At 63.1% G+C, this 25477-nt stretch overlaps 4 protein-coding genes across 5 annotated transcripts in view; 3 read left to right on the forward strand and 1 right to left on the reverse strand.

Moving 5' to 3' along the window:
• Window positions 1-775: 775 nt before the first annotated feature.
• Window positions 776-7215, forward strand: C1QL1 (complement C1q like 1). The gene is given in 3 exon segments (XM_027667925.1): window positions 776-1074; window positions 1076-1517; window positions 6408-7215. Coding segments are annotated over 3 exon segments (741 nt in total). The 5' UTR covers window positions 776-955; the 3' UTR covers window positions 6588-7215.
• A 794-nt stretch (window positions 7216-8009) lies between these two features.
• On the forward strand, window positions 8010-10838 carry FAM187A (family with sequence similarity 187 member A). The gene is made up of 2 exons (XM_027667920.1): window positions 8010-8349; window positions 9290-10838. The coding sequence occupies exon 2, from the start codon at window positions 9459-9461 to the stop codon at window positions 10701-10703; it is 1245 nt and encodes a 414-aa protein (XP_027523721.1). The 5' UTR covers window positions 8010-8349; window positions 9290-9458; the 3' UTR covers window positions 10704-10838.
• Window positions 10839-15231: 4393 nt separating this feature from the next.
• Window positions 15232-20747, forward strand: GFAP (glial fibrillary acidic protein). The gene is made up of 9 exons (XM_027667919.1): window positions 15232-15689; window positions 16309-16369; window positions 16764-16857; window positions 16931-17094; window positions 17367-17492; window positions 17699-17919; window positions 18079-18122; window positions 18741-18826; window positions 19128-20747. The coding sequence occupies exons 1-9, from the start codon at window positions 15232-15234 to the stop codon at window positions 19167-19169; spliced, it is 1296 nt and encodes a 431-aa protein (XP_027523720.1). The 3' UTR covers window positions 19170-20747.
• Window positions 20748-22659: 1912 nt separating this feature from the next.
• Window positions 22660-25477, reverse strand: part of CCDC103 (coiled-coil domain containing 103) — a 3366-nt gene continuing 548 nt past the window's right edge. Inside the window, exons 3-5 of one of the 2 annotated variants that reach the window (XM_027667879.1) lie at window positions 25298-25453; window positions 24146-24278; window positions 22660-23219 (exon numbers count right to left, since the gene is read on the reverse strand). In XM_027667879.1, the coding sequence (XP_027523680.1) occupies window positions 22758-23219; window positions 24146-24278; window positions 25298-25446 (744 nt within the window). In that variant the 5' untranslated portion in view covers window positions 25447-25453 and the 3' untranslated portion in view covers window positions 22660-22757. Of the gene's footprint in view, window positions 23220-24145; window positions 24279-25297; window positions 25471-25477 lie in introns of those variants that run through there. The other variant, XM_027667878.1, reaches the window with a different exon arrangement.

Genomic DNA, 25477 nt, shown 5'->3' on the forward strand with positions numbered 1-25477 from the left:
CTGCTCTCCGCCCGTGTGTCCGTGTCCCCCCCGCCTTCCCTGCGTCCTTCGCTCACCCCCGGCGCTGGCGGCGCCTGTCACTTGCCATCGCGTCCCGCTGTCCCCGCCGAGGCTGACGGAGATGGCAGGCGACGGAGCGGGCGCAGCAGCGTGTCCCCATGTCATGAGCCGCGGGCTCAGCCCCCCGGGGGGCCCGGCCACCCCCGCGGTGGCACCCGCGGCTGCCCCGTTGTCACTGTGGCCTTTGCCACCAGCGGTGACACCCCAGCCCACGGACCCCGCGGGTGACCGCGATGGATGCTTGGGCCACGTGGGTGTCACCCGGGCTGTCCCAAAGTGTGGGGCTCCTCCAGAGCGCGGAGGGAGGGGAAACTGAGGCAGGGAGGTGGGGTGGGCCCTGGCTGTGCCCTGGGGACCATCCCCCGTGGGTGCCCTTTGTGGGGTTAAGGTTAGGGTTCGGGTGAGGCGACGGGTCCCTGGGGTGTCCCCAGCTTGGGGTGCTCGGGGCTGGGGGTGGCATCGCGTGGGGACAGGGGCCCGGGGTGACCGAGGGGTCCCGAGCGCTTGGTGGGGGCGTCAGGGTGGGACCCGGGGTCCATCCACCCCCCGCCTCAGTTTCCCTTCCCGCGGAGCACCGGTGGTCGCGGGTGGGCGTGGCAGGGGCGTGTCCAGGGCGTGGTTATCAGCGACCACGGCCGTGGCCGGGGATGGATGGGCGTGCCCATGGCCGGGTGGGCGTTTCCCGGTCGGGGTGGGCGTGTCCCGAGCGGCTCGGGGCGCACCGGAGCCAGCGGAGCTCACGGAGCCGCCGCCACCGCCCCGAGACCCCCCCGCCGCCGCCGCCCTGCTCCCCCCCGCCGGCACCATTCCCTCCCCCGGGCGCCAGCGCGCCCCGGCCGGGCGGCGGCTCAGCCTGGGCCGCAAAACTTTGCTGGCGGCCGCGGCGGGGGTGGTGATGGTGCTGGTGCTGGTGGTGCTCATCCCGGTGCTGGTGAGCTCCGCCGGGGCCGACGGCCGCTACGAGATGCTGGGCACCTGCCGGATGGTCTGCGAGCCCTACGGCCCCGCCGCCCCCCCCGCAGCCCGCCGAGCGCGGCCCCCTCCCGCCGCCCTCCACGCTGGTGCAAGGTCCGCAAGGAAAACCGGGCAGACCGGGGAAACCGGGACCGCCGGGACCGCCCGGAGAACCGGGGCCGCCGGGGCCGGTGGGGGCGCGGGGGGAAGCGGGAAGACCGGGACCGCCGGGATTGCCGGGGCCGGGGGCTACGGGCGCGGTGAGCGCGGCCACCTACAGCACGGTGCCGAGGGTCGCCTTCTACGCCGGGCTCAAGAACCCCCACGAGGGCTACGAGGTGCTCAAGTTCGACGACGTGGTCACCAACCTGGGCAACAGCTACGACGCCGCCTCGGGCAAGTTCACCTGCGCCATCCCCGGCACCTACTTCTTCACCTACCACGTCCTCATGCGCGGCGGCGACGGCACCAGCATGTGGGCAGACCTCTGCAAGAACGGGCAGGTAAGGGCTGCCCATCCCGGCTCCCTCCGCGGGCACAGGAGCGGTGCTGGCCCCGCCAAGCACCGGAGAAGGGCTCTGGGTTCTTCCTCCGGGTGCCCCCTCCTTTTCCCGCCCCCAGCGATGCACCCTCCGGGTGCTCCATCCTCCTCCTGGCCCCAGGGATGCACCTCCAGGGTGCCACATCCTTTTCCCTTGTGCTGATGGTGGACTCTGGGTGCTTTCCCGGGGGGTCCCACTCTTTTCCCAACCCCAGGGATGCACCCGGTGGGTGCTCCATCCTTCTCCTGGCCCGAGGGACGAACCCTCAGGGTGCCACATCCTTCTCCCATGCTGATGATGGACTATGTGCACTTCCCTAGGGGCCCCATCCTTTTCCCAGTCCCAGGGATGCCTCCCCAGAGTGTCATATCCTTCTCCCAGCGGCAATGATGGGCTCTGGGTGCATCCCTGGGGTGCCACATCCTTCTCCCAGCCACAGACATGCACCCCTGGGGTGCTTCATCCTTCTCCCAGGGGTGCAGATGGGCTCTGGCTGCACCCTGGAATGCCCTGTCCTTTTCCCAGGGATGTGCCCCCAGGATGCTCTGTCCCTTTCCTGGAGGCAGTAATGGGCTCTGGGTGCATCTCCAGGGTGCCACATCCTTCTCCTGCCCATGGATATGTAACCCCTGGGGTGCTCTGTCCTTCTCCCGGGGACATGGAGGACTCTGGGTGCACCCCTGGGGTGCCCTGTCCTGCTCCCAGCCCTGGAGCTGCATCCTCAGCGTGCTCCATCCTTCTCCCAGCCCCGGAGATGCTCCCTCAGGATGTTCCATCCTTCTCCCAGTGATGGGCCCTGGGTGCACCCCCGGGGTGCCCTGTCCTGCTCCCTGCCCCAAAGGAGCACCCCTGGGGTGCCCCATCCTTCTCCCAGGGACAGTGATGTGCTCCGGGTGCCCATCCCAGAGAGCCCCATCCCCCTCCCATCCCCAAACACGCTCCCCCGGGCGCCCCGTCCCTGTCACAGCACTGGGGACAATCACCACCCACCCTGACATGTCCCCAAGGGTCCCTCAGTCCTTTCCTTGGCCCTAGAGATGTGCCCTGCTGTGCCTTGGGGTGCCTTAGGACACCCCCACAGCCCCCCCGGGGTGCCCTGCCCCCCCCCCCGGCCGTGCCGTTGTCCCCACTGGGGACCCTGGGGGGAGGCAGGGACAAGGTCTGTGGTGGCCTCAAGGGGGGCAGCGCCTGCCCCGCTTTTGGGGGGCTGCACCCCCAGCCCAGAGCTGGTTCTGCTGCTGCTGTACCAGAGGAGATGTCCCCACCCCTGGCCGGGCTTTGTGGGAACACAGATCCTTCCTTCCCCCTCCCTGCTCCCACATCCCCCCGACCCCATCCAGCTGAACCCCCCAATCCCAAGACTCAGCCTTGCCCCCCCGCGTTTTCAGGTGCTCCTTTCCCATCCCAGGTACCCCCCGGCCACGACTCGAGGGACAAGACGTGGCTGTGACCCCCGAGCTGTCACCCGAGCTCCATTCTCTGGATGTCCCCGCAGCCCGGCATCCTCGCCGGGATCCATCCCATCCCACCCCGCTCTCGCTTCCCATCGCTTCCCTCGGCATCACCCCCTGCGGTGCCTCCTTGTCCCGAGGATATGGGACTCCGAATTAACCCAAAACTGAGTTTTCACCCCAAAAAGCAGCGGGGGGGTGGGGGTAGGCAGGAGTCTTGTTACAGCCACTGCACTTCACCCCTTGGCTCCAAGCCCTTCCGAGCAGGAGCAGGAGCTGCTCGGCAGCTTTTCTTCATGCAAACAGCTTAAATTTCCTTTTATTGGGATATTTTTGTCTTCTCCCACCCTCCAGCCCCAAATTTTGGGGTGTCCCAGCACTGCTTGGCACTGCTGGCTCTTCCTCCCAAGCAGCATCCGTGTAACTCTGAACTGAGCACCCCAAAAACTCACCTCGACCCTTTTGCCTCCCCAAAAACATATTTGGGGACCACCCCAAACCTCCCCACCCCCCAGCTTTGAGGGATATCGATGTTCTTGGATAAATGTCCAGGAGCTGGGGAGCCCCTCGTCAAGAGGAGCCGCACTCGAGCGGGTGATGCAGCTTAATTAACTGCTTGTTAACTACTAACAGGGCATCGCCTTGCCAATATCTATGACAAAGTTCCCCCAAAAATGCCCCAAATAATTTAAAAATTGGGGTTAATTAGGGGTTTTTGACAAAAAATCCCTGTCCCTGTCCCTGGCAAGCTGGGGGGAGCCTGGCGGATAAGCACTGGTCCGGCACCTTTGGAGGGAGTCAGGACTTGGGGGGCCCCCCAAATTTCCTCTCGTGCTGCCGGTTTGGGGGCAGCCCATCACCCTTGTGTCAGGGCTGGAGTTAATGAGAGCCAGGGGAGCTACTGCTGGTGGTTAATTAGCATTAATTATTATTTGTATTAGCCCGTAGCTGAGGCGAGGGGCAATGGGAGGGGGGAGATGGATGGACAGACAGATAGATGGACAGGGGGGTGGCACCGGGTGTCTTTGGGGCCCCATGGTCCCCATGGTGGGGTGAGGGCCGTCCATGGCTCAGGGCGGGGCACAGCCCCAGGAGACCCCAGTGGGGACAGTCCCCAAGGGCACACAGGGACCTGCCAGGTGGACCTGGGGGCACCCATTGCCCTGCCTGGGGGGCCAGGGGGGCACCTGCTGCTGCACCCAAGGGCCCTGAGGGGCACCTGCTGCCGTGCCCAGGGGGGCTGAGGGGGGCACCAGTGCTGTGCCCAGGGGTGCTGGGAGGGCACACGCCACCATGTCTGGGGGTCCTGGAGGGCTCCCAGGGCCGTGCCCAGGGATCCTGGGGGGTATCTGCTGCTGCACTGGGGGAGTCTGCTGCCACACCTTCAAGGTCCTGGGCCATGGTGGCCGTGGCACGTGGGGCACACAATGTGCCCGAGGCCCCAAGTGTCACCGTGAGTGTCTTGGCCTAGACATGGCAGTGCCCCACTGCCCCTCGTCAGGCCTAGAAAGCCCTTGGGTGCAGCCCACCCCCTTGGGGACCACCCCAGAGTGTCCCCAGGGCCAGGGACACCCCCAGCCCTGTCACTGGGGTCAGAGACAGTGGGCACAGCACAGTCGGGGCCGGGGCTGTGTCACCCCTGGGGCTCCCACCCTGGGGCTGTGCCACAGGGAAACTGAGGCACGGTGGAGGACGAGGGGGGTGAGGCCGTCAGGGGTGGGTGGCAGCCCCCCCTCCTGTGCCAGCGCGGTGCCGGGAGCCCGGGCCCAGCGCTGCCATTTATCTTCCCTGGTTAGGGAAGGGCTGGCAGGCAAGCGGTGACGGGGCGGCTCCTTAACGAGGGAAGACGGATGGCACCGGGCGGCTCCGGCTGCCACGGGGGGGACCATGGCAAGAACCAAACCTGTTTTTTCTTGGTTCTCCTGCTTCTTTCCCCCTCTCCTCTTCCTTGGGAGAGGCAGCGTCCCCTGGAGATTGCGGTGCTGTGACCGACGGAGATTCCCCGGGGACACTCGTGGTGGCGGGGAAGACACGGGGTGGCTTTGAACAGAGTGACAGTTCTGGTGGTGGCACGAGGCTGGGTGGGTGAGAGCAAATCCTATGGGATCCCCAGCTGGGCCATCAGTAGGTTCCAGAGTTAACAGCATCTGACCACACCATCGCTGCCCGTGCGCTCGGGTTGGTGCATCTGCATCCCCGAGGAGCAGCAGACCCCGGGACTCCTGTCCTGGGGGCAAAGGACAGGACTCTGTGGGCACAGTCCTCCCGTTCCCGCTGCTCCCCGACCCCGGTGCCTGCCCGCCCGCCCGGCGCGAGCCAATTAAGAGCCGATTCTGGTCGGTTGTAATTAGCGGCACCTTCTCCCGGCGCAGCGCTTCTGCATTTCGCTCGGGATTTCAGCAGCCGCCTTGTCACTGTCACCCAGCGCCGCGATCTCCCCGCGAGGCGCCGGCGGAGATTTGATTACCCAAATAATTCTGCAGCGGCAGCGAGTCCAGCCGTGGAGCCGCTTCTCCAGGCGGTGACGGCTCCTCCGGCTCTGCCGGCACCTCCCGGCACATCCCGGCTCCCAGGAGAGCTCTGTGGGGGGAGCATCCCGAGGCGCGGGGGGCAGGGGGGGGGGGGATCTGGGGGGGATTTGAGCTCAGCCCTTGCCACACGCTCGTGGTCCTTGTTCAGCTCGTGGGAAGCACTGGGGGATGTGTGGGATTCAGTGGGTTGGTTTGGGGCTGGGCTGAGAGATGGAGTCCTGTGCACCAGGCACAGTCCTGTATCCTAATCCAGAGATGGGTTCCCGTGTCTGAGCCATGGTCCAGCATCAAAACCCAAAGCTGGAGTCCTGAGTCTGAGCAGAGGTCCTTCATCCAAACCTGGATCTGGGTTCCATGTTGGAGCTGTGGTCCCACATCTGAATTGGGAGCTGGGGTCCCGTGTCCTAGATGTGGTCCCACATCTGGGTCTGGATCTGGGGCCCTGTCCCTGAGCTGGGGTCCTGCATCCAAATCCTGAGTCGGGGTCCTGTCTGTGTGCCATGGTCCCATGTCTGGGTCTGGAGCGATGGTCCCATGTCTGATCCGTGGTCCTGCATCCCAACCCAGATTCGGGGTCCCATGTCAGAGCTGTGGTCCCACATCAGAACCCAGAGCTGTGGTCCTGCATCCAGTTCCAAGTGTCACAGCACCATGTCCGTGCCGCGGCCCCTTATCTGTGCCCACCGGATCAGGGAGAGGCTCTGGGGGATGCCCTGAGCAGCCTCACTCATGTGGGACCTGTTCACCCACGGGTGGGGATCCAGAGGGGTGTAACCCCTTGGCTGTGGGTGAGCTGGGACCGGGGCTGTCCTGTGGGCCCCGCGGGCTGGGGCGTGCCCTGAGCCGGTCCCGCGGTGTCCCCTGGGCAGGTCCGGGCCAGCGCCATCGCACAGGACGCCGACCAGAACTACGACTACGCGAGTAACAGCGTCATCCTGCACCTCGACGCGGGGGACGAGGTGTTCATCAAGCTGGACGGGGGCAAAGCCCACGGCGGCAACAACAACAAGTACAGCACCTTCTCCGGCTTCATCATCTACTCGGACTGAGCCTGGACCCACGGCAGTGACCCCGGCACGCCCCGACCCCTCAGACCCACAACATCACCCCTGGCACACCCCTGACCCCCCAGCCCCACAGCACCCCTGTGCCGCGGTTCAGCCCCACGGCACCCCCCAAACGCCCAGCCCCACAGCGTCCCTGTGCCGTGGTTCAGTTCCCTGCTGCCCCACAGCCCCATGGCCTTCCCTTGCTCCCACCCAGCTCCACAGCATCCCCCTGCCATGGTCCAGCCCATGGATCTTCCCCTGCCTGGTGCTTTTGGCTTCCCACGGCGCCCCAAACCCCCCTTTTCCCCATTAACTCACCCCACAGCTGCCAATTGAGGGCTTGGTGCTGCGGAGGGTTTGAGGGGGTGGCAAAAAGGCTGGGGGACCCCCCACGCTGCCCTGCTGCACCACACCCTCCCTGCTGAGCCCCCCCTTGCCTCTGATGCCCCATCCCCGCTGTTCTCCCCTCCCCGGGGTGGTGCCAGGGGTCTGGCGGGGGGGTCTCGATGTACAGACGTGCAGTGCCCACACGGCCCCGGGCTGGGGGGCTGAGCTGGGGGACGGAGGGAGCCGCCAGCCTGCCCCCCCCGGGGCGACAACATGGTAAAGCAGAGCTGTGACCTCTCCCCGTCTTCTGTCTGTGTCCCCGGTGTCCCCCACCATGGGGACGGGGTCTTTCTGCCACCACCCCCCAGACCCCACTTGGCTCATCCAAGCCCAGACAGGAGGGTCTCCCTGGCTCCAAGTGCTTGTGGCCCCTCTACCACCTCCACTGGGGACACTGGGGCTGCCACCACTGCCATGTCCCTGTCCCCAGAGGCTGGGTGGCCTCATGGAGGGGACACGGTCAGGCCACACAGAGGCACCGGGACCCTCGGGCACACACGCCTGTCCCTACTGCCTCGGTGTGGGCAGGATGTGACCCAATTAGAGGTGACAGCAGGTGCCCAGGGCCAGCAGCTGTGTCCAGAGTGGTGGGGTCAGAGGATGGGAGCCCTGGGGACATGGGATGGGAGCCCCGGGGGTGGGGGTGAGTGTCCCCCAGGTGTGTGTGGGTGTCCCCCAGGGGTGGGTGGGAGTGGAGGTGTGTCCCCAGGTGTGTGTGTGCTCCCAGGTATGGGTGTGTCCCCAAGTGTGTGTGTCCATGTCCCCCAGGTGTGTGCGTGTCCCAGGCCTGTGTGTGTGTCCCAGGTGTGCATGTGTCCCCTGGGTGTATGTGTGTCCCCAGGTGTGTGTGTGTGTCCCAGGTGTGCATGTGTGCCCTAGGTGTATGTGTGTCCCCAGGTGTGCGTGTTCCCCAAACCCTGGTAGGTCCAGGTGCTGTTCCCCAGCACCGATCCCAGCTGCAGGCGTAGAGGTGGTGGCGGGGCCGGGCTGTCAGCCGCAGCCCCGAGCAGAAGGGCCACAGCCCCAGCCCGGGGGTCCCGGACCCTCCCGGACCCTCCGGGACCCTCCCGGACCCTCCGGGACCCCCGGGGCTCTGACCCGCCGCTGTGCCGGGAGCCGCCGGCAGGGGGCGCAGAGGGCGGTGAGACTACAGCTCCCATGGTGCTTCGCGCGGCCGCGGGACTGCAGCTCCCATGAGGCACCGCGCGGCGCGGGCGGGGCGCGGCCAATGGGGAGTCGTTAGGCGGAGCGGGACCAATCAGGACGCGGGGCGGGGCTTCGCGGCCCATTTAAAAGCGGCGGCGGGAGGAGCGGAGTTGCAGTGTCCGAGAGAGCGGGGGGTGGGGAGGGGCACGGTGGGGGAGAGTGAGAGCCTGTAAGTGCCTGAAATGTGTGTACGAGGGGCCGTGAGGGCACGGAGAGGGGGCAGGGCTCTGTGAGAAGGGCTTTGAAGGAGTAAAGGAGCTGCAGAGCCCTCCTAGAGGGCTCCCCCCCCCTTTGGGGGCCCATGGGTGGGGTGCAGGGCCATAGGGGAGGCTGTGGGTTAAGGGGCTGCCCGGGAGATGCTCAAGGGAGTCTTGGGTTATTGAAGTGCCTTACAGGAATCATCGCACACTGAGCACTGTCTCCAGCACGTGACATAGCCCAAGACTGGAAGTTCAGGAAACTCCTGTGTCTCCCATCCTGGAGCTGCTCCAACAGTCCCACTCCCACCTCCCAGGCTGGCACTGCTGGGACCAAAGCCCCTTTCCCATGGTGGCTCCAGTGACCTGAGGGGGCCCTGTTTGGCTCCCCACACCCCACTCTCACAGTCAGACCAGGTTCCTCACCAGCTCAGCCTCAGGTTTCCTTTGAGGAACCAGAGGGTAGAGCCCACCCTCAGCACGCTGGCAGGAGACACGACAGAAGGATGGGGACATCCAGAGTCATCTGGAAAAAGCTTGAGAAGTGGGACCACAAGAACTTGATGAAGTTCACCAAGGCCAAGTGGAAGGGGCTGCACTTGGGTTGGGGCAATCCCAGGTATCAGCACAGACTGGGAGAAGGGCTGAGAGCAGCCTTGCAGAGAAGGCCTTTGGGGGTTTTGGTGGAGGAAATGCTGGACATGAGCCAACAGCGAGCGCTGGCAGCACTGAAGGCCAAGTGCATCCTTGGGGTGCATCAAAAGAGGGGTGGCCAGAGGGGTGAGGGAGGGGATGGTTGTCCTCTACTCTGGGGGTTAGGATGAGATCATCTTTAGGGTCCCGTCCAACCCAAGCTGTTCCGTGACCCTGTGATTCCATAAGATGGCGACAGTTCCATTGTTCCCATCACAGCTCCATCGTGTCCAGGGACACAGGTGACAGTGTTCCAGAGCTGTTGAGGGCAGGAAGGTTCCAGAGCAGGTGTCACAGAGGCCAGGCTGTCCTGGGGTAGGAAGGTCACTCCCAGCACATCCCTGGCTGGGCTGGATGAGTTCTGCTGGGGCAGAGCTGGCCCGGAGCGATGGGGCTGAGCCTGCTGGGAGCCACCATCCTCCTCTGCCTGGTCGGTGTCCTCCAGGCCTATGCCATCGAGAAGAAAGGGGATGTGTTCAAGAAGATGGCGTGTCCCGCCTTCCTGACATTCGAGAACGTCGCCTACTTGGCAGACATGACCTTCGAGCTGCCCTGCAAGTGCAAGCCCGAGGAGGTCTCTTCTGTCGTCTGGTACTTCCAGAGGAACCTGCGCGGCCGCATGATCACGGTGCTGACGGACTTCGATGGCACCGTGGTGCTGGACTCGAGCCACGTCCGCGCGGGCAGTGACCTGCTGAAGCGCTTCAGCATCCGCATGTTCAGCCTCATCGTGTTCCGGGCCCAGGTGAGGGATTCTGGGCACTACCTGTGTGGCTCCAAGGAAGGGCACATCTTCTACGGCTACGACGTGGACGTGCAGCCCACGGGGCGCATCACGGTGGCCTTCCTGGACAGCGGCCAGCACGTGCAGGACGACTACGTGGCGGAGCAGTTCAGCCTCTTCACCACCTTCTGGGACTGGAGCAGCTGCGACCGCTGCGGGGTGCGGGGGGAGCAGCAGCGCATCGGGCTGTGCTACGTGCAGAGCGCCCAGCTGAGCCCCCGCTACCGCACCTCACTGCCCAACATCACCTCCTGCGGCTCCCGGGCTGTGCCCGTGAGCTTCCCGCCCCTCCTGCGCCTCCGCAGCCCCGAGGTGGCCGTCCGGAGCTGCCTGATGGCATGCCCGCCCAAGGAAGCGCCCGAGGAGGGCGTCCAGTCCATCTCCAACATCGTCTACAAGTTTGGGGAGAAGCCCGACGTGCCCCATGTCCCCATCCAGTACCACAGCCAGCCCTCCCGCACCAACCTGGTGATCGCGTGCCCGGGGGCCCGCCCGGAGCACACCGTGGGCTGGGACAAGGACTCGGTCCGGCTCTACCGCTCCGAGTACCTCGTGGGTGTTGAGAAGGGCATGAGGGTCTTCATCGACCACGGGAACCACCTGCACATCCTGCGGGTGCGCAGGAGCGACAGGGGCACCTACTTCTGCTGGAGGGACGGTGAGATGGTGGCAGGATTCCGGCTCAGCGTCACCTTCCCGGCCCAGCGCCGGCGCGGCCCCGGCGACCCCGAGTCCATCTTTGTCATGAGGGCCGTGGGCATCGGCTTCGCCGTCATCACCGGCATCTTCTTCCTCGCCCACCTGGGCCGCTGCTGCTGGTGGGCGCTCAGGAAACCGGCCGGGTTGTAGCATCTCCCCTGGAGGGCACTTGGGTGCCTCAGATCATCCTCCTGTTGGAAATCTCCAGTGTTCTGACCGTTTTTTCTTTGCTTTTCACTTTTCAAAGGAAAAATATTTTTTGAATTAACCTGATGATTAAACGTCTCTGGTTCTGGGGCTGTTTTGAACCCGCCCAACTCAGCACAAAGTTGGGAGTCGATGTTTGAGGCAGAGCTTAAAGGACACGGGCAGCACAGACCCCTCTCCCAGGCTGGGGCAGGGCAGCTCCTCAGCCTGCTCCAGACTCCAGGGCCCCCCCAGGGAGCCCAGGGTGGCTGCAGGGGACACAGTCTGCACTCATGAGAATGAGCTAAACACTCGGTGATGACATGAGGAGCAAAGCCAGGGAAAGGATGTGGCAGGAAGGGACAGAGCTGCAGGAAACAATCAGCACCTCCCACACTTGGTGAAGGAGTGGGGTATGGCTGTTTGGGTCCCTGAAGGGCAACACCCCCACCCAGAGCACCGGTGTGACCCCAAAAGGGCCCACACATGGAGGCAGCCCCAGCCCCGACTCTCCCTGAGGACTTTGCCCCCCAACTCAGCCCCCAGACACGACCTTGCAGAACCCCCAGGGAGGTGCCAGCTGAGCCCTGGGTGCCGAGCCCAGGGCTGGTGCAGGCCAGGAGGGACACGGCCACCGACCTGGCAGCACTGCTCCCTGCCTTCCCCTCTGAATCCCCAAAAATCTCCCAGTAGAACCAAACGGGCCTCCCCCATCAGGCTATAACACCCCCAGCCCCCCAGGAACCACCCCTGCACGGACTGGAGCTGTCACACAGGTGCTGGAAGCTGTGAACTGCTCCTGCATCCACACCAGTTTGTTTGTTGGGAGGCAGAGCCAGCAGCGGGAAGGGCAGGTTTCCAGCACAGCTCAGGGATTTGTGGCAGGCAGGAATCCAGCACCCCCCAGTGAGCAGCTGGGAGCTGCTGGAAAAGCATCCAGACACCTGGACTGCTCCCTGCAAACAGCACCAGGTTCAGGCTGGAGTGACAGCCAGAGCCTCTGTCTGCCCGGTGAGAGCCCTGCTGGGATTGAAATCCACTGGCAGGTTTGCACCAGGAACAGGGAAGCACATGGACAGAGCCCCTGGGGAGCACAATTCCCAGCTCAGTGCCGCAGGGGCAGCCCTGGCACTGGGGCCAAGGCATCCAACAGATCCATGTGGCATCCTGGGGTCACATCAGCTGCCAGTCTGGAGCTGTGCAGGGGCACCCTGGGATGTCACACCCCCCATGGCCCCAGGACATGCAGCCACTCTCAGCACCAGTGTGACATGCAGCACTCTCAGCACTCAGGCTGTGTGGTTTTGGGGTGCTGTTGTGTTCCCCCATCCCCCACAGCTGACTGGGGGCTTCCAAAGTAAATCCAAGGCTCCAGTGAGCCCACCCAGCCCAGGAGCAGATGGGGCAGGAGCTCCTGCAAGGATCAGAGGTGAGTGCCAGGACTTACCAGAGCAGCTGTAGCCAGTGAGGAGGGTGTCCAGTGGTGGGAACTGGGGTGGGGGCATGGAGCTGCTGGAGGACATGGCTTCAGATCCCATTTTCTGTGTCCTCATGCACTCAGGGGGGTTGGTTCAGGGGTGGAGAGGGAGCCCCAGGCTGGGCGAGGCCTGCTCCGATTCCCTCACTGTGCCAACTCTGGGCAGTGACCCCTTAGAACCCTGTGAACCCCTTTGGGCACCCACAGCTGCCCCTAGGACAGCGCTGTCCCCTTTGTGCCCTCTTAGCCCCTCTCACAACCTGACACCCCCTTAAGCCACAGCCTCCCCTATTGCCCCTCTTGGCCCCTAAAGCCCCTCTCACAGCCCTACAACCTCTTTGGGCCTCCCCAGCCCCCTCCCACAGCCCTGCTCCCCTCTTTGGGCTCCCACAGCAGCTCCCGTGGGAGGAGCTGGGGTTCAGGAGCAGCTCCCAGCTGCTGGAAAAGGTGACCACGGGTGGGAGAAGCAGCACAGGGATGTGGGACAGCTCCGGGTATGCCGCTGTCCCACGGGAACCGGGGTCACCGGCTCCTCCTGCCCCTTCCCTGCCTGGCAGCGGCTCATCTCACCTTTGTCTTCTTCAGCCTGGAAGCTTCTCATTAACACTCGCAGCCCACTTGCAGTTCATTTGTCTCATTAAGGGGGGGCCGGGAGGAGGAGGAGGAGGGGGGGGGAGCCCAGCTCTGCCTCCCGCGGCTGCCGGCACTGATAACTTCCCGTGCTTTGATCCCGCTGCGTGGGAGCCGGGAGAGGATCAATCCCTGGGGAGCAGCGGGTGCTCACACAGGACCCCAAAGCCCCGCTCTGCCCCCCCCACCCCGCGAGGGATGGAGGTCCCCTGTCACCAGAGCTGTCACACAGCACATGTCCCCAGGGATGCCACTGTTCTGGCTGGGGACACCGAGTGCCACTATGGGGTGCGTAGGTGCCCCCAAACTGGCGTTTCGGAGGGCAAACCCCTGCCTGTCGCTGGTGACACCGGCCCAGGACAGCTGGGGGGACACGGGGCTGGCCGGGGACAAGGAGCTTCTGGGCATTAAAGGTGGATGTGGGAGCTGCCCCAGTCCCACCAGTCTTGTCTCCAGCGGCTCTGGGTCCTCCCAAATTGCACCCACAGGGACACGGCCGTGGCCACAGCTCTCCCCACTGGCCACTGGCGATGCCCGGCGATGGTGGCTCCGGTCCGGCCTCATGTCCCCGTCCCTCAGAGGGCAGGAGCTTTTCCCGGCCATCGGCTGCCACCTGCTGCCAGCAGAAAGGCCAGTCCCCATCCCTGTCCCCATCCCTGCCCCTGTCCCTGTCTCCATCCCTACAGCAGCATTCCAGGGATCCCCCTACCCCCCAGCTTCATCCCAGCTGCCTCTCGGGGCACCCACCCCGCCGCCACCACGTCTCGCTGGTGGCCCCAAAACACCCCCATCCCCCGCACGGGCTGTCCCCGAGGCCCATCCATGTCCCAGTTTGTGGCCAGGACGCCGTGGCTGGGAGGGGACAGGGAGGGGACAGGGCTGGCGGTGGCGCCGTGCCCGTCCTGGATCCATCCCGCCGTGTTTCCCGGCAGTGCCGTGTCGGTCCTGGATCCATCCCGCCGTGTTTCCCGGCAGTGCCGTGCCCTGGCACAAAGGCCCCTCCAGGCCGTGCCAGGCAGACACGGCTCCGGCCCCGCACAAAGCCCCTTTCAGCCGCCCGGGAAAGCCCCTGGCACCCGGCCCTGGCTCTCACCACCCCCTGCCATGGGCCAACGGGGCAAAAGGGGCAAAAGGTCCCCCAAACTCAGTGCATATGTGGCTGGTGACATGGTCGAACACACAGCTATGGTGGGATAAGTCCCCTCTGGATCTGGGATGGGGACGGGTGTCCTGAGTCCTGTCCAGGCTCCAAGGCCACCAGCCAGTGCTTCCACAGATCCAGTGGGATGGGAAGGACTTTGAAGGCTTCAGCCACTTAATTAACACCTGGCCTTAATTAATAGCCTGGAGCGATGGGCTGCTCATGCCAGGGTTTGTCCTGGGGGATGTGACATGGGGAGGATACGTACATGTGTGTGCCCACGTGTGGGTGTGTGTGCCCACGTGTGGGTGTGTGCGCCCATGTGTGCATGTGTGTGCCCACGTGTGCATGTGTGTGTGCCCGTGTGTGTGTGTGTGCCCATGTGTGTGCCCATGTGTACATGTGTGTGCCCGTGTGTGTGTGTGTGCCCATGTGTGTGCCCATGTGTGGGTGTGCCTGCATGTGCACGGTGGGATGGCTCTGTGTGTGTGTGTGCTGTGTGTACATGTAAGGGTAACTGGGCATGTGCCACTCTGGGCATGTGTGTGCACATGCACATGTGTGTTGGCCTGGCTGTGCCTGTGTGTGCACAGCAGGGTGGCTGTGCCTGTGCACGTTGTGTGTGTGTGGAAGGGGAGCTGTGTGTGCACAGCTCTGGGTGTGTCCCGTGTGTGCGTGTGCACACGTGTTCAGGGAAAGCAGCACATGTGTGTATCTGCACACTGTGTGTGTCCCCACGTGTGTGCCAGGCAGGCACGTGTGTGCCTTGCACACGGGGTGTGTGTTTGTGGACATGGACAGACACGTGTGTGTGTCTCTGGAGGTGTCTGTGTGCATGTGTGTGCCTGTGGGCGTGCACACACATACGAGTGGAGATGCAGGTGACTCCACACGTGTATACACAGATCTCACATGTACATGTGTGTGGATCTCCCATGGCACCACACTCAGCCTTGCACCCACCCCCACCCGCTGCCTGCCCCGGGGGTGAACTTGGCCACTGCTCCATCTCTGCCCTGCCATGTGGCCCAGGCCCACCCGGGGGGGCTGGGGGTGGGCAGGGGGCTGTGCCACGGTGCCCAGGCTGGATGCCAGGGCACAGACACCCCTGCCAGGCACCACGGCCTGGCTTTGTGCCGGCCCAGTGGCTCCCTGGCTGGCGACCAGTGCCAGGGCGCCCAGCGGGACGGGGGCTCTGGGCTCCATAAAAACCCTCGGGAGGGCACATCACACCCACCCCAGGCATGGAGAGCCAGCGCTCGTCCTCCTACAGCCGCCGCTTTGGCCCCGCCACCTCCATGCACCGGGTGCCCCCCGCCAGCCCCCCAGCCCGGAGCCACCGGGGACTCCGCAGCACCCACCCGGCCGCCCGGCTGGGCTCGGGCAGGATGGACTTCTCACTGGCCACGGCGCTCAACTTGGAGTTCCGGGAGACGCGCACCAGCGAGAGGGTGGAGATGATGGAGCTCAACGACCGCTTCGCCAGCTACATCGAGAAGGTGCGGCTGCTGGAGCAGCAGAACAAGGTGCTGGTGCTGGAGCTGAACCAGGCGCGGGACCAGGAGCCCTCCCGCCTGGGGGACGTTTACCAGGAGCAGCTGCGGGAGCTGCGGCTCCACGTGGAGCAGTTGGGCACCGCCAAGGCCCGGCTGGAGATCGAGAGGGACAACCTGGCCCAGGACCTCAGCAGCCTCCAGCAGAAGTAAGGCACTGTCCAGCTGGGGCTACTTCTGGGGACCAGGGTGGCCACCAGGAGCAGGATGGAAAGTGGCCACTGGGATGGGTGTCAGGGTGATTACCAGGAGCAGGGTGGCCACTTGAATGGGGACCAGGGTGGCCACCAGATCCAAAGTGGCAGCAGAGACCAGGATGACCACCAGGATGATGATCAGGGTTGTCCTGGGGACCACAGTGGCGATGGGGATGGTGATGTGGCCGGGGAAGTGGTGATGTCATGGGGACCATGGTGGTGGCAAGGACCAGGGTGAGCCCTGGGACCAGGATGGAGACTGGGGGGTACCCAGGGATCAGGGTGGCCATGGAGACAGGAGCAGGGTAGCCCTGGGGACCAGGCACTGATGTGCACCAGGCTGGTGGTGGGGACCACGGTGACCCCTGGGAACAGCGTGGGATGGTGGAGGGGGTGTGGGATGGGTGCAGGCACTGACACAGGGTTTGGGTGGGTGCTGGGGCTGTGGGGCTGTGTTGACACAAGGGGGTGTGTCCGTGGGCAGAGAGGGACAGATCATGGTGCCAGAGGGGTCATGGTGCCAGAGGGGTCACAATACCAGACATGTAATGGTGCCCCTGCTCTGGCACAGGCTGCAGGACGAGGTGACCCTGCGGCTGGAGGCCGAGAGCAACCTGGCTGCCTACAGGCAGGTGAGGGCAGGGGCCACATCCTGCACTGCAGGGGTTCAGCTCCCATCTTGTCCTCTCCTTGGGATGGGCAGGGATGGGGAGGGGGTGGACAGGAGCAGGCAGTGAAGGACTAGGGTATGTTGCAATGGGCAGAGAGGGGCAGGGATGGAAAGGGATGGACCATGGATGGGCAAGAATGGGCAGAAAAGGGGAGGGGATGGGCAGGAGTAGGCAGTGAGGGACTGGGATGTGTTATGATGAGCAGAAATAGGCAGGAACAGGGCAGGGATGGAACAGGGATAGAGCAGGAATGGAACAGAGACTGGGCAGGAATGGGCATGGCCAGGCAGCTCAGGAGGGAGCAGATCCAGGGTGCCAGCCTGGGACTGTCTGCTCTGTCCCCCCACGGTGACAGGACGTGGACAACGGCACCTTGGCTCGCCTGGACCTGGAGCGGCGCGTGAGGACCCTGCAGGACGAGATCGCCTTCCTGCGCAAGGTCCACGGGGGGGGAACCCCGGCTGGGGGGGGCGGGGGGGTTTGGGGGCTGGGGGGGGCTGTGCTGACCCCCCTGTCCCCACCAGGAGCTGCGGGAGCTGCAGGAGCAGCTGTCCCGGCAGCGGGTGCATGTGGAGGTGGACGCCAGCAAACCAGACCTGACGGCCGCCCTGCGCGACATCCGCAGCCAGTACGAGGCCGTGGCCGCCAGCAACGCCCAGGAGACAGAGCAGTGGTACAAGTCCAAGGTGCAGAGTGAGCTGGTGGCCTCACGGAGGGGTGGCCTGGCTGTTCCCCCCGGAATGTCACCTCCTTGGGGCTGGGGTTGCTTACCCGGGGTTGGGGGGTGGTGAGGGGGTTTGGGATCTCCGCTGTTCCCACCCGTGTCAGGGATGTTTCTCCATGTTCCCGGGGCTATGTCCCTCCTGTGGAGCACGGCAGAGCTGTGCCCCCAGGCCGTGTGCCACGGGGACACATCCCTGCTGCGTGGTCCCATCCCGTGGCCGTGTCCCTGTCCCAGTTCGCAGACCTGACAGACGCGGCCGCCCGGCAAAACGAGGCCCTGCGCGCGGCCAAACAGGAGGCCAACGAGTACCGGCGCCAGCTGCAGGCCCTCACCTGCGACCTGGAGGCTCTGAGGGGCTCGGTAGGTGATGGCTATGGGGTGCAAGAGGGGGAACACAGCCTTGGGGAGCTGCCACCACCATGGGGTTCCCCGGAACCCCAGTGGGACACCACCCAGTGCTGGGGAATGGCACCTCCCCTGGGGTGGGAGATGGGCACTGGGATGAGCCCCCAGCTCCTGGGAGAGGGTGGCCATGGAGGATGTCACGGCCCCTTGTGGCCCCCCAGAACGAGTCCCTGGAGAGGCAGCTGCGGGAGCTGGAGGAGCGCTACACCCTGGAGACGGCCGGCTACCAGGACACAGTGGCACGGCTGGAGGAGGACATCCAGAGCCTCAAGGAGGAGATGGCCCGGCACCTGCAGGACTACCAGGACCTGCTCAATGTCAAGCTGGCCCTGGACATGGAGATCGCCACGTACCGCAAGCTGCTGGAGGGCGAGGAGAGCAGGTGATGGCACAGCGGGGACTCCACGTCCTTGGGGTCCCTCTGGGGTGTCCAGCTGGGTTGGGGACCATCCTCCAGCCCTGCTGCCCCAGCCCCGGGCGGGTGGAGCTGGGGGGGCAGCGGTACCCCGCACTCTTCCCAACACCCTGGTTGCTCCTGCAGGATCACCATCCCCGTGCAGAGCTTCTCCAACCTGCAGGTCCGAGGTGAGGCTGGGGGGGGGCAGGATGGTAGCACAAGCAGGGGTGGCTTCTGGGGGCTCTGTGGCAGGAGGTGCCACCTAGGCCATCCCTGCCCCATCCAGAGGGACTGGGATGTTTTTCTCTGAATCTTAAGGAACCAGGACTCCTGGTTTTCCCAGGATGGGGGGAGGAGGGTGCCATGGACATATCCCCCAGGCTGAGCATGTCCCCAAGGCTGAGCGTGTCCCCAAACCCATTGATGTGCCCAAGACTGATCACATCATCATGTCCCCAGTGACAACCACATCCTCAAGGCCAATGACATCCCCCTGGCCAATTGTGCTCCCCAAGGACAAGCCTGTCCCCAAGCTCAGTCACATCCCAAAACCACCCATGTCCCCATGGTCAACGACATCTCCAAGGTCAAAAATGTCCCCAGTGCCAACTGTGTCCCCAGGGCTAATCACATCCCAAAATCAGCCACATCCTCAGAGCCAACACTGTCCCTGAGGCTGGTTGTGTCCCCATGGTTCAGGGTTTTCCAGCCCAATCCATTTACTTTGGGCCTCTCCACCTGAGCATGGCTGGAAGGGCCATACCCTGACCACGGTGTCACTGCCTTGTCCTGACCTTGTCCCCCAGAGAACAGCCTGGACACCAAATCTGTGTCAGAAACCCACGTGAAGAGGAGGATCGTGGTCAAAACTGTGGAGACTCGAGATGGAGAGGTGGGAAATCCTCATCCTTGTCACCCACACTCCACCCCCTCTCCCCACGGGGTGTCCCCAGGAAACTTGTACATGGGACCACCCTCCCTGAGCCCCAGGAGCAGCCCAGGCAGGGAGCCAGTGATCCCAGTGCCCTGAGAGCACGGCTGGGCTGAGCCCGGCAGCTCAGAGAGAACACAGCTCCCTGTCACACGTGTCCCTGTCCCTCTCCCCGTCCCCAAGCTCATTGGAGCCCAGGCAGGCTCAGCCGGGAGCGGAGCCTGAGCCGGGGGTGATGGTCCCTCTCTCCCTCCGGCTCCAGGTGCTCAAGGAGTCCAAGCAGGAGCACAAGGAGGGGCCGTAGGGCGGACGATCCCGAGCTCCGCAGGTCCCGCCCGACGCTTCGAGGGAGCCCCGCGGGTGGGCACGAGGGGCGAGAGGAGCCGGCGGTGCCTCGGGGGGGGCATCTCCCTCCCCTGCACCCCTCGCCTCTCCCGCGTCATCCCGTGCCCAGGGACCCCCACACCCTGTTTGGGGCTGGCAGAGAGCAAAGCGCCCATCGGAGCGGGCACTGTGTGGGGCGGGGGTGGGCAGCACGCAGGTCCAGGCAGAGCCAAGCTCCCCGGCGGGATCCTGCCGCATTCCCACAGCACGGCGTGCCGGTGGTTTGGGGGCTGTTCCCGCCCCGGGTCTCCAGCTCGCCAGTGCCGATGGAGAGGATCCATCCTGTTTTGATCTCCATGCAGTGGCTGGAGAAGATGATGGTGCCAAGAGCATCTCCTGCACCCACCTTGCTGCCCTCTCTGGTCTGGGAGACCTCCCTGGATCTCCCCAGTACACCCTGACCCCCAGCACCCTTGGGTGGGGGCTGCAGATTGCAAGGCACCCACTGGAGAGGGACGCTGCCCTGTCACCAGGGGTTGGTGAGCTCAGCTGAGAGGCAGGGGCAGGAAAATGGGGAGGATGGAGAGGCAGGGGAGGAGGAAGGGGAGGATGGAGAGGCAATGGTGGGAGGAAGAGGACAATGGAGAAGCGAGATGCTCTTGGGATGGTGTCAGGGGGTGATGAAATGGGGATCAGGAGGGATTCCTGGAGGTGTCCAGGGTGGTTTGCGGGGGCAGTGGGGGCTGGGTGGCCTCAAGAACTTCTCCTGGCACAGAGCCCTGGCACTGTCCTGACCCCCACACTGGGTGTCTGCCACCAGGGTGTCCCCAACACTGTGGTGAGGACAAACAGATCTGAGGGGTTCATGGTGAGGTGTGACCCCTGGCCCTGCACTTGGGGGTCTCACACAGGGGAAAATGGAGAGAAAGGGGGTGCAGAGGAGGAGGAAGATGTTGGGGGCTCTCACAAACGGAGCCATCCCTGTCCTGCCTGTCCCACCTGGAGTCACACTGTGAGCCAGGGGGTCTGGGGACCAGGGCTGCCCCAGTCACAGCCCCTGCCACACACAGAACCTGAGCCCATTCTTCCATGGGCATTCAGGATGGGGTTGGAAGAAATCCCTTGTCCCTGGGCTGCATGTGGCCCTGTGCCCCCACCTGTCCTCCCCTAGACCACCCAGGGCATTGCCCAGCCCCACTCCCACCTTCACTGCAGCCACTGACCACGAGCAGAGCCTTCCCTGATGCCATCTGACACAGGAGCAAGGACCCAGCAGCACTCCCTGTGCCCTGCCAGCCCCTTGTGATGACACATCCCTGCTCTTGGATCCATCCCCTCATCCCTCTGTCCCCCTCATCCCCTGGCTCAGGTTTGCTTTGCTCCAGCTCCAGAAAGGCCATTCCTGGGGCAGGAGATGCTACAGGAGCCCAGGGCGCTGCCCAGGGTGGGAACCCAGGGGGAATCCAGCTTGGCCCCCATGAGCAGCCTCCCTTGTTATTAATTACTGACTTATTAATTGCTGAGCCTGTCACAGCTCAGGGTGAGGAATAAAGCTAATGAACACTGGTTGTTCCTGAATCCACCTCTCTGCAGCCAAGCCGTGGGGTTTGGGAATCATCTGGGCATTGGGGCCCTTTGGGGGCCCAAACTGAGCTCAGTGCTGTGTGGGGATGTGCTCAGGGCTGAGCCCCACGGCACGGACACGCTCCAGGGGCCAACACCCGTGAGGGACCGAACACGGGGAGGGGGAGCAGGGATAACACCCTGACCTGGCAGCCAGGCAGTGGGGTGGGAGAGACCCCCTTCCCAGGAGGGGAAGCAGGGATCTGCGGAGGGTTCTCCACCCTCCCAGGAAACTCCTGGGATCCTCTGCTGCTGTTGGGGCTGAGGGTGGATTTGAGATCCTGCACATCATAGACATAGTTCAAGTGCCAGGGCATTTTTGGGACCCTCAGTGCCCTCCTGGACAGTGACAGTTGTCTTGGGAATGCTGAAATCCCCAAGCCACATCCTTGGAAAAAGGGGATGAGCCTAGTGGGGATGTCCTGCTCCACACTGAGGAGCAAGTGGCCACGAAAACCCTGCAGAAATGCCACCACCTTTGGGGGACGTACAAGATAACATTGTCTGGCACAAACATTGACTCCCAACTCTGTGCTCAGTTGGATGAGTAAAAACCCTCAAAAATCAGACACATTTCTGAAGAAAATCACCTGATTAATTTGAAAAATATTTTTTGTCCTTCAAAAATGAAAAAAAAGTGTTTAAACCAAAATTAAAAAAAGAAAAACAGGTTTGCTCCAGCTAAGGAGCTCAAAGGAACATTGAAGGGTTCAGGATGCTGGGACTCAGTTCTCAGCAAGAAAAACAAGTTAAATAAGGGGAAAAGGGTGAGAAAAGCAACTATTAATTGAATTAAAATAGTTTGGTGGATCTTTTTATCAGCCTTTTAGGAAAACAACTCTAATAAATCACTGATGCGGACCAAGAACTCTGTAGAGCTTGGCCAGAACATCTTGCACCAGCTCCAAGCTTTCATTGGAAAAAAAAGGACTTTATTGAGCTTAAACCCCCACTGTCAGCCAGGAACACATCCCAGCAGTGTGAAATCCTGCCAGGAACAAATCCTGGCAGTGCGAAATCCCACCTGGAACAAATCCTGGCGCTGTGAAATCCCCCCTGTCCCCACTAAGCTGTGCCAAAACAGGGAGTTTCCCACATCAGTCCTCGGTGTCCTGCTCTTGCCCGAGGGCAGGGTGAGCAGGGGCTGGCAGAGATTGATTGGTGGTGGCCAAAGCATTGGAAACTTCCAAAGGGAGGATGATCCAAGTGCCCCGTGGGGGAGATGCTCCAGCCTGGCCAGGTTCCTGAGCGCCCACCAGCAGTGGCAGCCCGGGTGGGTGAGGATGAAGATACGACGATGATGAAGCCCATGTTTGCTCCCCACCAACCCTACCTGGGTGCCCAGGGTGGCAGGATGAAGATGATGAAGATGATGATGATGAAGCCCACATTTGAACCCCACAGCCCCTCAGCTCAGCTGTTGGCAGGTCAGGTCACACCACACACCCACAGACCAGGAAAGGCAAAGGAATGGCACCATAGCAGAGTGCAGGGACACAGATGTCCCCAAGAGAGGTGCCACAAAGCCCAACATTCACGCGTCAGGCCTCAGGGATGGATCCTGTCACCAGGTGTTGGGTGGTTCTTGTCTGCCAGGGTGAATCTGCCGTTTGCTGGGTTGGGTTTTGGAACAAAAAGGACCCGACAGTTGTCACTGGCATTGATTACACCTCCTAAATCCCCTGAGTGACCATGGACACAGGTGGAAAAGGAAAGGGACTATCCGGGTTTAGGTTTCTCTTTCACTGCCCAGCAATGTTTTCTTTCCCTTGGTTTTCTCCTCATCCAAGAGACTCTCCCATCCCCATCAGTGAGGACACCCTGCCCAGAGACCACAGCACCACAGCTCGGGAACTGAACTTTATTTGTGCAGAACTCGTGCTCTGGGTGATGCCAAGGTCAGGCCTTGAGTCTCTTCTGAGCCTCTTTTAGCCCCTGAACTCCCTCAGCCGAGCTGGAAACACTTCATCAGCTCCACCACCGTCCTTTCCTCCTTGCCTTCCTTTTCCAAGTGGGTGTCCAGGGTGTGAGGTTCCCTCCCTGCCTCCTGGCCTGGCTTTTCGGCAGCCCAGCAATCTCTGCTCAGGCCCTGCAGCTTCCTGAACAGATCCCGGCCGCTCTCCTTCTCCGCCTGGCTCAGGAGTTCCACGTTCAGCCCGAAGCGCCGGGTGCCCGCCAGGCCCTGCAGGATCTCCAGGACAGCAGTCCCGTCTCCAGGATGGAAGTTCTCTGCCAGCACCCTCAGGAATTCCCCCAGGAGGCCAAAGCCCACGTCAGCCCGGAAGATCCTGCCCAAGGCCTCCCCTCCCAGCTCCAGCAGAAACCGGTATTTCTCTGTCCCACTCTTCAGGCACCTGCGCCAATCCCTGTGGAATTCTGCAGCTGTTCCAGGCAGCTGATCCAGCTCCTGAAGGAAAAAGGAGTCACTCAGGTCCTTTTGCTTTGTTTCCCCTCCAAGGCTTTGGTCCCCCTGCCCCGATCAGCCCAAGATGTTTCTCACAGGGGCTTTGGCGGCACAAGGAGCTGCTGAGGGGGGAAACGGGAAGACAAGGAAATGCCAGGTGCCTCGAGCCCAGAGAAACCTGGGAACTCCAGGGGCAGAAGGGAAAGGTGGATGAGATGTGACACCTGGTGTGAACACAGACAGTTGTGGAGTGATCCTGACCCCAACCAGACCTGCTGTCCAGCCAGCAGGATTAATCCAAACCGGCCCTTTTCCATGCTGTGGATCATTAAGCTGTGGGTGAGGACGAGGAGCAGTGGCATAAACCAAAACACAAGTTCCACCTCAACATGAGGAGCTTCTTTCCATGGAGGTGGCAGAGCAATGGAACAGCTGCCCAGGGAGGTCATGAAGACAGTCCAAACCCACCTGGACATGTTCCTGTGGCACCTGCTCCAGGTGATCCTGCCTTGGCAGGGGGGCTGGACTGGGTGATCTCCAGAGGCCCCTTCCAACCCCAGCTGGGATTCTGGGATTCTGAGGAAGCACTGGCTGTGCTCAGACAGAGGCTGTTCCAGGGAGGATCCTGATGCACATCTCTGGGTTGCAGGAGTGTGGGCTGGGAGGGCTCTGCTCCCCCATTGTTCCTGCAGATCATGGGAGGCACTGGGAGCTCTGGGCCCAGGCTGTGCAGCCGCCATTCCCACAGGGATGGAGCTGACTCTTCCTGAGGGGGCCCAGCCCGACCCTGTGGGGATCCAAACCCTGATGTTCCAGGGTCTGGGAGGGCTGGCTCACAGTCCCTGAGTAACTCCCACATTCCAACTAACACCCAGACTGTTCCCAAGCCATTTCCAGTTGTGGAGGAGGCCCTGGAGTCTCCCCCTCACCTGTGGGATCTCCTCAGTGTGGGCAGGTGATGCCTTGGTTGGGGCTGCACAGGGATTCCACAACACATTCCTCCTCTGCCCCAGCCTGTCCTTCTTCTCCAGAGGCTTCAGGTGTGAGGCCAGCACAATGTTCCTGCAGGGAACAGGGATGGGAGGGACAGGGGCAAGAGAAAACACTCTGAGGCTCCGAGTTACTTCCATCCAGAGGCACTGGACAGGCTGCAGGAGTAGGGCCTTATCAATACAAGGACAAACCAGCTTAAAATTCCCTGGGAATCCTGTTATGGGGACTGGTAAGATGTTTGGGGTAGAAAAAGCCACTTTAAAATGTTTTCCTGCCTCTCAAGGATCAGGCAGTGACTGAGTGCAGGTGAATCCATGAATGAAATTTGACCTGGTCCTACAAAATGTGGTAAAAACCCTGGATCCACCTGTGGATGTCAAGGGACAGGGAGTCTCCAGACAGATCTGTATGGGATCCAGGACTTCAGTGGGGTTTGGGAGTCCCACATGGCTCTATAGGACATCCAGGAGTTCAGTGGGGTCTGGGAGTCCCACATGGATCTACAGGACATCCAGGATGTTGATGGGCACTGGAAGTCCCAGCTGAACCTGCAGGTGGACCCAGGAGTTTGGTGGGCACTGGGATTGCCTGGCACTGCTCCCCATGGAGCAGCCTTGCCATCCCAACCTGCTTCCAACACCCTGGACAGAGCAGTGACGGGACTGGGAGCAGGGACAGGCTGGGTAGGGGACAGGGGACATGTGTCACAACCCTCCTGTCACAACCTTCTGTTTCTGCAGCCCCAGCAGGGCCGGAGGGGTGTGGGGAGAGAGGAGGGGCTTGGAGTGGGAATGGGGACAGGGAACAGTATCCTGGAGAGGGGACAGGCCCTTCCCAGTGCTGGGCCACGACCGGGCACCACAGAGACCAGTCTGGGAGCAGGGACCGAGCTCAGCCCACACGGGGCCACCCGAGGAGATTTGGGGACAAATCTGAACCACAACCGATTGTCCTCGGAGCCGGGTCGTTCCTGGGATCCCGAGGCCGTTCCCGGGATCCCGGGACTGCTGCCCAGCCACTCCCGCCTCGGGCCCCTCTCGGAGCAGCTCCGAGTTCTCGGAGCCCCCCAGGACGAGCTCCTCCCGCACCTGAAGTCGCGATAGTCGGGGACGCCCTGGAGCAGCGCCCTCAGCTTGGCCTCGCCCTCCCGCTGCCGCCGCTCGTCCTCGGCCAGCGCCGCCCGCAGCTCCCGCTGCAGGGCCGGGAGAGCTGCCCCGGGATCCATCCCGGGATCCATCCCGGGATCCATCCCGGGATCCATCCCGGGA

The sequence above is a fragment of the Corapipo altera genome, unplaced genomic scaffold (genome assembly GCF_003945725.1).
Source record: "Corapipo altera isolate COAL_440 unplaced genomic scaffold, ASM394572v1 174, whole genome shotgun sequence".
Classification (NCBI taxonomy): domain Eukaryota; kingdom Metazoa; phylum Chordata; class Aves; order Passeriformes; family Pipridae; genus Corapipo; species Corapipo altera.